General features: G+C 43.0%; 2 protein-coding genes across 5 annotated transcripts; one reads left to right on the plus strand and one right to left on the minus strand.

The window, feature by feature from the left end:
- Nucleotides 1–1,068: 1,068 nt before the first annotated feature.
- LOC114768380 (uncharacterized) lies at nucleotides 1,069–3,816 on the minus strand. Of its 2 annotated transcripts, XM_028960628.1 has the most exons (6): nucleotides 3,713–3,816; nucleotides 2,951–3,115; nucleotides 2,755–2,854; nucleotides 2,468–2,598; nucleotides 1,995–2,274; nucleotides 1,069–1,738 (listed from the first exon to the last, which is right to left on the minus strand). In XM_028960628.1, exons 1-6 carry the CDS (start codon nucleotides 3,764–3,766, stop codon nucleotides 1,668–1,670), a joined length of 801 nt encoding a protein of 266 aa, XP_028816461.1. In that variant the 5' UTR covers nucleotides 3,767–3,816; the 3' UTR covers nucleotides 1,069–1,667. The 2 variants fall into 2 exon arrangements, with proteins under 2 accessions (XP_028816461.1, XP_028816462.1); XM_028960629.1 differs by having other exon boundaries at nucleotides 1,069–2,274.
- Nucleotides 3,817–3,900: 84 nt separating this feature from the next.
- On the plus strand, nucleotides 3,901–11,323 carry LOC114768147 (small integral membrane protein 19). Of its 3 annotated transcripts, none has more exons than XM_028960287.1 (3): nucleotides 3,901–4,950; nucleotides 10,449–10,619; nucleotides 10,907–11,323. In XM_028960287.1, coding segments are annotated over exons 1-3 (303 nt in total). In that variant the 5' UTR covers nucleotides 3,901–4,819; the 3' UTR covers nucleotides 10,908–11,323. The 3 variants fall into 3 exon arrangements, with proteins under 3 accessions (XP_028816120.1, XP_028816117.1, XP_028816118.1); XM_028960285.1 differs by lacking the exons at nucleotides 10,449–10,619; nucleotides 10,907–11,323 and adding exons at nucleotides 5,222–5,346; nucleotides 5,450–5,823 and having other exon boundaries at nucleotides 3,909–4,950; XM_028960284.1 differs by lacking the exon at nucleotides 10,907–11,323 and having other exon boundaries at nucleotides 10,449–10,905.
- The last annotated feature ends 2,353 nt before the right edge of the window (nucleotides 11,324–13,676 follow it).

Consider the following 13,676-nt stretch of genomic DNA (forward strand, 5'->3'; position numbering starts at 1 on the left):
CAAACCTGCGGTGAACAAGCAATGGTGCCTTACATCCACACACATACAGAGATATCAGACGGAATACGTGCCAGTCCCGATATTGCTACAATTGCTTGAATGATAATTTTTTTTGTACAATCAACAGGCGTCCACATTCACACAATGACATTCGTTATGCTATCTGAACGCTGCACAACTTGTACATTTTAATATGACTAATTAACTGGAGATCATTTATGCTGCAGCTTTATGTATGTTTCTTGATCATTTCCGAAATGAGTGAGCAAAGCACACCGTTGAGAATCCTGCAAAAATTTATTGCAACAAACAGTTTGATTAGAATATTCTTTTAGTAACATACATATAGATAAACAATGCTACTACGAGGGTCATGACAGCTCCGCGGTTTTGTAACTTTGTGCATGGTCTAAATCACAGATTATCTGCCAATAGCAAAAATCTTCATTTTCACAGGTCATTCCAATCATATAATAAAGTTTCATATGTTCCCGCCCAGGCCACCATCAACTGAAACATTGGATGGATGAGAAGATACCAACAGTTTGGACATTCTATGAGCAAAATTAACCGGTCTTGGTAAACGTGTAGCTCGGGAACAATTAACTCTTTAAATATATATATTTAATGTTTGGACACAACAAACTTTTCTTTATTTTCAGGACCATTTACGTTGGTAGATTCTCACTGAAGGCATCAAAACTATGAATGAACACATGTGGAGTTATGTACTTTGGGACCTTCCTTATTTGGAATAACTGAAAACATGTTTTATATTCTAGTTTCTTTGCTCTGATTACTGCTTTACACACTCTTGGAATTCTTTCGATGAGCTTCAAGAGGTCGTCACCTGAAATGGTTCTCCAAAAGTCTTGAAGGAGTTCCCAGAGGTGTTTAGCACTTTTTGGCCCCTTTACCTTCACTCTGCAGTCTGCACTCTGTTCAGTGAGAATCTACCAATCTAAATGGTCATGGAAAAAAAAAAAAAAAAATTGAATGAAGATGCATGTGTGAGTGTATAATATATATATATATATATATATATATATATAGAGAGAGAGAGAGAGAAGGAGAGAGACACACACACTTATATATAAATACATACATATAAATAAGATTTAAGGACATGCACGCACAGACAAAAACATTCATGTATATCACAGTAAGGTGCAACATGTTTACAGAGCAAAATCTCCATATCTGCTCAAATATAACAGCTTACACTACCAGCCAGAAGCTTTCACCCACTCGCAAATATATTTTTGAAGTAACAAATAAATGCTATTTTGCTTTCCCAAAATTGATGACTTAAAACAATATTTTATTGTCTTTAGTAACACATTATTTAGCCACAAAGGCTCGAACTCGTGGTTGTCTGAACAGGACAAATAAGGAGTGTGTTTAGTAAATGCTAGGAGGATTTGGACAAGTTACTACCAAATAATAATAATAAAAAAAATAATAATAAAATTGCAGGAAAGAAAATGCCACCGGGTGATTATTTTGATGACTGGTTGAAATCCTTCAAGAACTAAGCCTACTGTTTTCCTGAAATACAGTTACCAGGCCTGTTTGCCCAGAGCACTGGTTCCTTTTTGTACAAACCTTTCATGCTATCGTACCACGACCACTGGGAAGAGCGGGAGGTAAGGCAGGCTCTGCTGGGTCTACATTTTGTGGTTTGCTGGCATTTTCAAAGTTCCCTCTGCGAAATGCTGTTTTGAGTACAAGTGTTGACCTGAGATCAGTGTTAAAGTTTGCAAAAAAAAAAAAAAAAATTGTGAGCAAATATTTTCCTATAGTCTCTCAGACACAAAATGTGTTAAAAATATTTAGATAAATTTTTTTTATGCCAGTTACCTTCCCCAAAAACCTTCTTGAGGGGAGGGGGACTAAAGTGTGAAATGCTAAAAAACTGCGCACATGAAGACTGAATTCTGCTTTAATTTAGGCTTTATGTGCGGCCAGAGCATTAGCTGCCTACGTGCTGCCACCTTTGTCTCCTGGTGCGCCACCCTTCTCCCGGGGCATCCTGCCCATGTTGTAAAACTCCGCGTTGGGCCTCATGCCTGTAAGGTGCGCCAGGCGGTTGGACATGGCGAAAAATGCGGCGATGGCAGCAATGTCCCAGGCGTCCTCGCGGTCGAAGCCGTGCTCCTCCAGCTTCTGGAAATGGTGCTCCGTTATGGTGTCGCTGCGGCACACGGCAAGGGCGAAGTCGAGCATGACGCGCTCACGAGCGCTCAGGTCGGCGGTCAAGTAGTTAATGGCCACCTGAGGGGCAAATTCTCCACATCACCACCACTTTCGTCCTCATCGACAATAAAAGCCGCTGCATTTTACCAAATATGTAACATTATCTTATTATAGGTGGCAGTGGCCCATGCCTGATTTGAATTCAGAAGCATGTAGGCAGGCAAATATTTACCCAGTGTCCAGACGGAGTAAGAAAAGAACACACACACACCTGGTCTGCTTGAGTGGGCTTCTTGGAATAGATACGGTGCAATGCACTATGGGAAACGACACAATACAAGCAGTTGTTGTGGGCGCTGGTGGCAACGACGACAAGCTCCCGGTCCGCCTTGGACAAACCACCTGCAGCCAAAAGATAGGATTCAGCACATTTTGAGGCGATCGGCCAAACGCTTCAAAAATAAATAAATAAATAAATAAATAAATCGCAGAAATCAAAAAATAATTCAGTGATGTAGAGTCATGATATGAAATGATGCAAAAAAAAAGGGATCTCACCCGTTTCTTTGTTCATGAGTGCATTGTAATAGGCGAAGAACGCCCGGAACTCGACTGGACGGTGAGACAGGGCCTTGAAGACGTTGGGCAGGAAGCCACCCTGAAAAGGTCAAATTCATTTTCATTGATTTCCAATCGACATTAAGTGTATATGAAATATGAAAGAAAGAAAAAAAAACAAAAAAAACACCAAGACCTTTGTCTCGACCTCTGCCATCAACTCCACTATATCGTACGGGAGGTCTTTTCTGTAGGGTACAGGGTAGCGGCTCGCTCTCTCGCAGTTGTCGGTGGACGTGCAGTACCTCTGGACAGCAGCTGGCCCTCTCTGACACTTGTCACCGAAATGACAAAGCGAGGCCTGGGGGAGACAAAGTTGCAGAGTGAAAGTGAAGTGATTGTCATTGTGAGACACTGAATCACACAGCATGTGGTGACAACGAAATGTGTCCTCTGCTTTCAACCATCACCCTTGGTGAGCAGTGGGCAGTGTGTGGGGACGGTGCTTTGCTCACTGGCACCTCAGTGGCACCTTGGGGGATCGGGTTTCGAACCGGCAACCTTCCTTAACAGCTGGGCCACCACTGCTTCTAGTCTTGCAGTGGGAGCCAGCGAGGACTGGGCCGACTTGGCAGACTCCACAGGACCAAGGTGCAGCTTAACGTCACGGTTTTCAGTTCTTTTTAATGGCAACGTAGCAATTTCGCTTTCGACGTCACTCGTGGCACAGTTACAAGCAGAAAGTACGTCATCGCGGTTTTGACTTGGTTTTGATTCAACTACGTTTTCATGAAAAAAAAAAAAAGTTTCATTATGCGCGCTGCAGACAAGAAACGCGCAACCCCATTAACAGCAGAGGAGGCTTTCTGGTAACATGACGTTATACGATTCTCAGCCGTTTCTCGACGGCTGCCGACAATATCTGTCAGACTATATGAATAAGACACGTTCCCCTTACCAGATATACGCGTTTCGAAGAGCGGAGCAACTTTAAAACGCCGCCACACGCCATCGCGCCGTCCCTTCCAAGGCGAAGTGGGACGCGTGAGTGAGAGCGGGTGGTGCCGTCGCAGCCAATGGCCAATCGGATTTCGTCTTGCTTATCGGCTGGCCAATCGGAGGAGGCGTACGTGAGGGCGTCGGGGGTAGAAACCGATTGCGCGTTCACGCCCCGCAGTGGAGTGTTTCATTTCGCAAGCGACTGTTTGGCACGGAAGGTGCAAGACGGGACGCAGATAAGATAAAGATCGAATCAAATCGAGTCGGAGAAAGTAAGACGACGAAGCACGGCACGTGAACTTGGCGTGGCATTGCAGGAACACGTGCTCGAACGCCCTGACGTTCCTTCAAATCTACGTTTGCAACTTTTTTAAAATTTGTTTGTAAATGTGGTACATTTATTTTCTGAATAGGGAGCCATAGCGTGTTGTGCAAAAGTTTTAGGCAGTAGTGACACTTTCTTTTTTTGGTCAGTGACTGATTACTGTTCAGGAATTAAATAGTGAAAGTGGCAATGATTTCATTTGATGAGAAATACTTTTGATATCTAAAGACCTGCTACGAGAACTCCCAACTCTGTAAGATTGAATGATCTCCTTTACTTTACTTGGCAGACGCTTTTATCCAAAGCGACATACAAGGAGAAGATACCAGCAATTCCCATTCCGTTCCCATAAATTGTGAGCTACAAAACTAAGAGCCCTGATATGACCTAACATGTCAATCTCCTGGTATACAGTCGAAAAAATAGATTATATTGCTGCTCAGAGAATAATAGACACATTATGCAATTAATGAAACCGTGGAAATAAATTGTTTGGGCAAATCAAATGTATTAATTTAATATGAAATATAAGTTTTAAATAATTAGACTTTTATTTTGGATTCATAGCAGGCCGCCTTTAAAGGCTTTTATTGTGGCGAAACTAGTTTGACCCGGAAGTACAATTTTGTAAATAATGTCCCTTCCATTCTGAACGTGTAGCTTCCAGCTAGTGTCAGATCATTTGAGCTGTTATTACTCTATGGGATCATAAGTAACAATTACAAACGATTTCGTTGTGTAATGGGTGGATACGGGGCCATGGCGAACGAGGAGTCTCTGGATTACTCCGTTCACGAGGCGTGGAATGAAGCCACCAACGTTTACCTTTTAGTTATTTTGGTCAGCTTTGCTCTGCTGATGTACGCCCGGAAGTGAGTAGAGTCGTTTTTTTATTACTCGATTTTGGTGTTTAAAGAAAAGTGAAGGACTAAATGTGTCTTCTGCTTTTAACCTATCGCCCTTGGTGACGGTGCATTGCTCGGTGGCGCCTCGGTGCAGGATTCGAACCCGCAACCCTCCGATTACGGGTCCGCCTCCTAACCTGCTAGATCGCCACTGCCCCGATTAGTCGGAATAAGGGGCGAGTCGAATTGCTGCCGTGCGGGTTATAGATCACAGTCTGATCGCAAGTCTCGCCGACAGAAACAAGCGGAAGATCATGCGCATTTTCACGCTCCCCCCCGCGGCGGGGAGCTCAGCAGAGCCCAACTTCTACGACAGCCTGCAGAAAGTGCGCCTGCGCCAGCAGCTGGAGATGTACTCCCTGGGTAGGCGAACGAATAATAATTATTGAAAATGAAAACAAAAACTCAATACGCAGACGCTCAGGCGTCCCTGGTTCTCCCCCATTTTCACCCCCTTCTGTTGCAGCGCGGAAATTCGACCAAGCGCAGCAAGCTCAGGCGGAGAGTGTGCAGCTGTCCATGGAATGAAGTCCAGCGGGCCGCGAACACGCAGAATCATGTCGGCATTCCACAAACTTTTAAATTCTGATTCAGTGTTTGTTCGTCAGTTTTTTTTTATTTTTTTATTTTTTTGTGACTTTGTCTCCCTCTAGCGGTGAATATTTGTTCCATGTTTTTACCCCCTCATGTTTCTCTGCACTTTGTGAACATCCATCTATAACCATACAATTTCCCCGGACCTTGTAATTATTCCTGGATGATGTCAATAACATGACCTACAGGCAGGCCGAATGAACTGCTTCTGTAATTAATGAATAAAATCCTCTACATGTTTTTTCACTGGGTTGTAAAATTACATTGACGCATTTTTTTGGGCTGTGAGGAGCCAGGCAGCAGACTGTCCAGCGAGCGAGTTAGTTAGGAGCGAACAAGGAGTGGACAAGAGGGGGCGGATGACATACGTAATATCTGTGAGCTTGTCAGCTCTCGGCTCACGCTCACCTGAGATCAATGGGTATCATGGAAGATATTGATTCCTCCAGCTTTTTGTCAGTGATATCAGATGATACCGGGCCATAAGAGATATCGAAAAGCGAGGGCCAGCAGCAACAAAGCACATCCGAGAGAACCTTTCTATTATTTGAAAAGGATTGCTTCTCAGAGCTGAATTGATGTTTCAGGTGAGAAGTTGGCTTTGATAGCCAACGAAGTCTAAAATTAGATTTCACGCTGTAGTGTGGCAATGTTGGTATCAGTAAAACCTTTTTTCTTTTTTCTGATATTTATTATATCAAGGTGCCCAGATGAGGCCCGGTGTTCATGGACGTGCAGATTATACATTTTTTGTTTCCTAGAAAGAAAAAATGTCAAATGTTTAACCATCTGCGGCCCTCGCTGACCCCATGCTATAAAGCAGCATTCTGCCCCCCCCCCGTTATTAGATTGCAACGTCAAGAAAAAGCAGAAAGGACACTATTACACCCAGAGGTCTTCGGACTTCACTTTTTTTGGTAAATTTCTATCACAATCATCATAGTCCAACTTTCCTCCTATGTTCTGGGGGGGGGGGGGGGGGGGGGGGGGGGGGTCTGGCCCTGAAAGAGTGTTAAAAGAAGTCGACATTCTGCATCTGGAGGCCAACACAAATATTATTCGCCTAATCTATCACAGGACGAAATAATGCAGGAGTCAACCTAAAAGCTGCGGCACACGAGCACAACTGAGAGACTGCCGTCCAAACCGGAGTGGACGTCCTCGAAAAATTCTATTGTGCAGAAATTATTACCTTCCTGTGCTGCAAAATGGATCTTTGATTAAATGCATCAATGCATCAGCAGTGAGCTTGTCCCCGGCCCGGCGTGAGCCGTGCAAAAGTGCTTTCTGCTCGTTGCGTGCACCCTGCCTGCACATATTTTTTTTGTATGATTTAAATAATGGAAAAAGGCAAACAGAACATATTTTTTATGCCGTGTGCTGTAGCTTTCTCACTGCACTCGCTGCTCCCTGAGCTGCATCCGTACATTGAGCGCCTTCAGAATTCCGGAAGCTGCGTTTGTTTGTTCCTCAATGACCATGGCGTGCAGTTACATCGGCCGTAAGAATTCGAATGGAAGGTCGAAATGGCCTTATCCTCTTTCCCTGCCCCAAACATTACACCCTTAAAATACATAATCAGATATCGTGCATTTCATGCATCATGCCCCCCCCCTATCGCAAGTGTACAGTATTACACAAGGCGCTTGAAATTTGCACTGGAGAGAAAGCTGATTTATCAATGGCATCTGTAATTAGATAATGTTCCTTCCAATTAATCTTATAATCAAATCTTTCATTTTACTCATTACAGACTGATTAATATTTAACATGTGGAATCCCATTGGAATTCAGTATTCATGGAAAGCATTAGTCAATACTTAATTTGGAGTCAATTGCTTCATTACCAATTGCTTAATAAGGTTGTTAAAAGGCACAGAAAGAGAGACCTTTCAAATAGCTGCATCAAGCAGCAACTGATTTTCAAGAAATGAGGGGGAACGGGAGGCTGCAATTCTTTGGATTTGCATAAAATTAAAATTGACATGTCTCTTAAATGAATTTAATCCAGAATTCCTATTTGGTTTTATCGCTGGTCTGAGGAAATGTTTCTTATTTGTTTCAAATTAAATGACAACAGATATTTATGGATCAGATTTCATTGTCTGTGTATCTGAAGGCAGCATTTGTGATGGTAGAAGTGCATTGTGTATTCCTTCAACTGCACTAACCCTTAGGTGCTGAATGCAAAAAAAGTGTAAAATGGTCAAAGCATCTCACAACACACAGAATTCACACAAGAGCGCTGAGGAGGAAAATGCAGTTATGTTCACAAGGACAACAAGGTTATCAGCTCCAAGCCAAACAAACCACTCAACTGTGTCTCAAAAGCTGCAAATGGGCATTGAAATATACTGTATAGCGAAGCCATCCTCACATCACAAGCTCCTTTACAACAAACAAATTCTAATCCATAGTCAGTTAGTGGCAAATACATAAACTGGTGGTAATGAGCACAATAAGATGCTGTGTTGTGCAAGTTGTCAAATGGCAAATGCCAGTGGTAAGAATAAAATGAGTCAAACTAGCAGTAACTGTAGGTTTTTTTCCACAATATTAAGGCTAAAGGCACCCTCAGGATTTATAGAAAAAAATAGATGAAATAGGAAATATCTCTATATAATGTGTTATTATTTATGTCAGCCTGATCCCATTCCCACATGATGTCACAGCCCAGGTGGGAATGGATATGGAGTCGGGTGTCAGTGATTTAAACTTAAAAATGCAACATGAGGCGACACGACAAATTTGTATCAGCACCTAAAACATCTCATTCATATCCAGCGGCTTCTTTATACTTCTATATGTGGTACAACGTTTTTTAATTGGACCTGTTTTTGAAAATTCTTATTTGTTACTTATTTTTATTAAGCTGTATTATTGGGAAAATATCATTTGCAGTGATGTAAAGATTTAATAGCTATTAATTTGATGTGAGTTTTTGTTGATAGGCAAGCAAAGTGCCATTTATCATATTGCATATCACAATATTGAGCTCAGTAATCGGAATAAATATATGCACTTGATGTTGGAGTGGTGATGCCCAGGGGCTGATTAAGGAGCCCTGGTCGATCATAGCTGAGCCAAATCCAGCCTGATTGAACCAAGAAGAGACTGCAGCCGAGTAAAGACGTGGCTGCATTAATATGATCGCTGCTTACCTACCTAGTGTTTGTCTTGCTTTCAGTTCAGACACATGCCTTCGGGTAGTTTTGAGTTTGTTTGTGTTCCTTTTTTGGCTGTCGAGCCAGTTCTTTGTAATTAATAAATCATTGTTTGCACCTCAGTGTCATAGTGGTGAGCTGTAGTGGATGAGCAAATCTCTGGCCTATAGTGTGTGTGAGCCCTGATGCAGACCCTCTATTCTCGCACTCAAAATGACACAAATCATATGTGATCATATTATAAAACCACTGGCAGGGGTTTGTAGGAGGGGGGGGGGTCACCTCTTGACCTCTAGGCCACCACTTCCATGGAGTGGTTGTATTAGCAGCTACTGCAGAATCTACAGCAGTATTCATAAGCTCAGAAATGAAGGACTATCCAGGCAGACCTTTCACCCCAACGGACATAAATCCTGCCTGCGTCTCTAACCAGTCCTCAGAGTCCCCCCAGAGGCAGTAGAGCCAGAAGGGAGTTTGGGGAAGGAGTGAATCTTGAAAACTGAAACGGAGCGCGCCTCGGCAATGCTTTAAAATATTGTTTCATAAGGTGTAATTAAAATGGGTTTATCACGTGCTGGGAGACGGCCTCCGTAATGAACTGTCTGCAGCCATGCAGAAAACCATTAATACTCAACGGCGACGGAGAGAACAGAGAATGCAGAACAAGAAACGCAGGTGATGGAAGGATGAGGGCACAACATTTCTATAGTAGTTGGATTTTCGAGGGTCCTTTGCTCTTCACAAAAAAAAAGAAACAAAGGATGAGGATGCTGTTAATGCACGACCATACATCACCGCAAACGCTTAATGAAATGCCGAAACTGCCTCAATTACTCAAAAAAAGGGCCCGATTACATCTTACGCCCCTTCCTGGATCTTTCTCTCTCTCTAGCTCTTTCTCTCTCAACTTCTCTCCTTCCCTAAGTTATTTATTATCTCCTCATATGTTTGCTGAAGATATGAAAAGCAAACTGCACCAAGGATTTTCATAATTCACCTAATCTGATCTACGCACAAATGACATTCTCACCCTGTTTACCCAAAGGCCCGGGCTCTGCCTGTGTGAATACGTCTAAGATGGGGGTGAAGAGACAGATAGGGAGAGCCAGAAAAAGAACTAAAACGACAGGGGGTCTGGAACATTCAAAAGTGTAGGGCTGGGGCCATTTAAGCGGTTAAGGAAAAGGGCCCCATAATCAGAAGGTTGCCGGTTCGAATCCCGATCCGCCAAGGTGCCACTGAGGTGCCACTGAGCAAAGCACCGTCCCCACACACTGCCCACTGCTCACTCAGGGTGATGGGTTAAATGCAGAGGACAAAGTTCACTCTGTGCACCGTGTGCTGTGCTGCTGTGTATCACATGTGACAATCACTTCACTTTTTTATCTATTGCGTTGATGCAAAAAATAAAAAATAAAAATTGACCGCAAAATATACGTGGTGGTGCTTTGGATCTAAAACAGAGATGGAGGCCCCAATAAGTAGCAACAACACGATTTTTAAAAGTGCAAGAAATGGGATCATATTTCAAAGATGTGGGTGCACTTCAATGTAGAAATAAGTTATTCCGTAATGTGAACTTTGTACCCGATGTTGGAGGATATAAGAGGAAAACTTATTGATACTTGATACTTGCGTTGCTGACCTGTTTGACCTCCTCACCTGTTTGTGTTTGACCTTGACGCTCTTCGACCCCTGCATTCCCAGTGACATTGCCTTTGCCTTTGCCTGCTCCACGGATGATCCCCGCTCTCCGGGTGTGACCTCTTTCGACCTGACCACTCTCCAACTTCTGGTCCTCCAGTCTCTGGTCCTCCAGCCCGACCTCTCCGGCAACTCGACGGACCATGCCTTCCCCACCAAGCGCCAACTGTTCTGGTGCTACATTCAATGCTACATCTGACATGATTTTGCACTTGGTTAACTTAAAGTTTACTTTTATTTAGATTTTTTTTGTTAAAGAGCAGTAAACATGTAATGTAATGCCATTGTAAATTAGAGTGTATAAACTGCTATAATAGTCAATTAATGTGGAAATGTGGACATATCGTAAGATAAACCGATTGTGAAATTGTAAAAAATAATATCTAGATTCAGTGTTTAAAAAAAGAATAGATTTACCCAGCTCTAGAAATCTTTTTAAACTTTTTTTTTCTTTTTACAAGAACAACTGTTTCAGGAGAAACTGCTGGGCTTCCCACAGAGATTGCAAAATCACGGCACACAGCCACTGAAGACAGCGGCGTCAAGCGGCAACACCACACACACGAGCACGGGTGCCTGCTTTGCATTCTCACATTCGTCTCCTTATTCCAGCGTGAGACGCCGTGCTGATTTTACTGAAAAATAGCCCGAGTCATCTTTCATTAAGCGAGCGCTACAGAGGTGTGCATAATAAGACACACAGCATTCTCAGTCCTGCACATAGGAGGCCTGACTTGCCTGCAGCCAGATGCCTTCAAAGCCCTGACAATATTACGCACGTCCGAATGCCCCTTTTGTCTTCTTACAAAACACACACAAAAATGAATGTAAGGAAACCGCACAAACAACTCATTATCATGGTTTATATTAAAGAGCCGGCGCCGGGCGCATTGCTGTTCAACAGGAAATAAATATTTCTAATGTTCTCCTCTACAAAGGCTGCAATTACTGCTTTTTTTTTTTTTTTTTAATGGAGAGAGGGAAGGAGAGCCCTGGGCGAATCACTTACTCCTCTGTCTGCTGGAGAGCGCCCCTAAATTGCTTCTTTTATTCTGCCCCGTTCGATCTGAAGGGTCTTTAACGGAATGCGCGGAGGGGAGGTAAAGTGCGGAATATGTTAAGCCTTGTCTGGCTTCAATGACACCTTGAGCTTCCCGTTCGGGGTGCCTGTGATGTGAATTCGCACGCCCAGAATGAGATTGGTGGCTGGAGGGTCGGGGAGTGTCACTTTTTATTTCACTTTTGTCTCTGTCTCCCTTCTTTTTTTTAGGATGAGACCATGATTACAATCACAGATAACTGATTTTTCTTTCTTTTTGTTGCCCTGAAGTAATACAAAAGATGTAACAGCGGCATTATTATAACACTAATGCTGGCTAATGCTATTACGTCATATCAAAAGGTCCATTTAGGTTTCCTTAAATACAAATCAATCTCAATGCAATTAAGTTTCTGCTCAGAGTTATGGCTATTAAGTCATAACTCGATAGAAGCCATTTGTATGTCAACACTTCATAAAGAAGTGACACGCTGAAGACGATGATGCCACTTTCTTGAATTCCAAGAGGAGCCGGGAGAGAATTTATATTGTGGGAGACAGGGTCATTAGCGTTAGCTCATTAAAGCATTTGTGAGTTAACGTACTTCCCATTACTCCTAACAGCTGCCCACTTCATTAACACGAGGGATCCAGGCGCCTTAATGCCGCCAGACTTCATAAAGGAAGACCTGGACTCTCATTATCCCACACTGGGGTTGAGGTTGGAAATGGTTTGTCCCGCCTTTCGAATGCAAATCCCAGTACAAAAATGCTGTTTATCTTTATGATCAGGGTTATGAGCAGTCTGGGAAAATGAAAGTTATATAACGATCCATTTAAAATGATGAATTAAACTATTGAAATGAAGCTGATCGCTGTCCGGCTATATTTAAAATGCATCTTCTCACATATCATGGCCACACCCCATCTTTGTGCATGGACTGCATCCTTTTTCATCTGCACCAGATACAGCCCATTTTAGGTATTTATTAGGCGCTGTAGGCTGAGGGCTGTGCCAGAGGACAGCGCTTCACACTGAAGAGAGAATTCAGTGTGGAAAAAGCCGGTGTGTGCTCATAGAGCGCATGCACCATTTTCCGGATCAGAAGGCTTTCATGCAGATTACTGGCGTCTAGGAGCTGCTGTACCAGGCTGTAATGTCATCCATGTTTTGACACTTGCAGCCCACGTGCAAAGTGATTTGCCGCAGACAGTGGCTTGTCACTGTGCCACGGCCGCTCTGGAAAATTGTGACATGAAAATATGGAAAAGATTTTTGGGGAAGATATTAGATGAGTAACGTGTTTCTGCTCTCTTTCAGTCGTTGCCTAGTCGGCGTCACCTTCTTCCAGCCTCCTCTTACTGGAAAATAACTCAATTAAAGTTCCATTCACACTCACTCACTCGCTATCCATGACAGCATGACCCACACCAGCACGCCAACGTTCACCAATCCACCTAATGTACGGAACCAGCATCCGATGCAGAAAAGACCTGGTTTACCATCATTTGTTTTTTTTTTAAAATGCACTGGTTGCACTTGCTTGTTCATTAAACTGATTCACGCATTAGCTCTTCACAAAATGATGAACCTGTTCAATAACCAACACTGTAAGCAACTGCCATGCTTCTAACTTACCAATAAACATGGTGCAAATGGAGAAGGACTTGTTTATTGCTAACAAATTTGGGGAATTTGGGGAATTTTTTCTTATTTTGTATTTATGTACTCAGTACATAGTCAGCGAATTTAACTGTTTCTTTCTTTACACAAATTCTCCTTCAGTAGTAATAAAATTTTTTTTTTTTTCTTGCAAATTCTGTCGATTGTAGGAGCCTAGTGGGTAACACACTCGCCTATGGACCAGAAGACCCAGGTTCAAATCCCACTTACTACCATCATGTCCCTGAGCAAGACACTTAACCCTGAGTGTCTCCAGGGAGGGACTGTCCCTGTAAGTACTGGTTGTAAGTTGCTCTGGATAAGGGCGCCTGGTAAATGACAGAAATGTAAATGTCTCAAGTGACAGCCAGGCAATGTAAATAGCAGGTGAGTGCTCAGCAAAATCACGGCCGTCAGGCTATCGCCTAATTCCCCTCCACCTTCCCATCCAATCCCATCTCATCTTTCGCTCTCCATTACACTGGCACACCACCCCCCCTGAACTAGATTCCTCTCTCAACAGAAAATA

This window comes from Denticeps clupeoides, chromosome 18, assembly GCF_900700375.1.
Source record: "Denticeps clupeoides chromosome 18, fDenClu1.1, whole genome shotgun sequence".
In the NCBI taxonomy this organism is placed as follows: domain Eukaryota; kingdom Metazoa; phylum Chordata; class Actinopteri; order Clupeiformes; family Denticipitidae; genus Denticeps; species Denticeps clupeoides.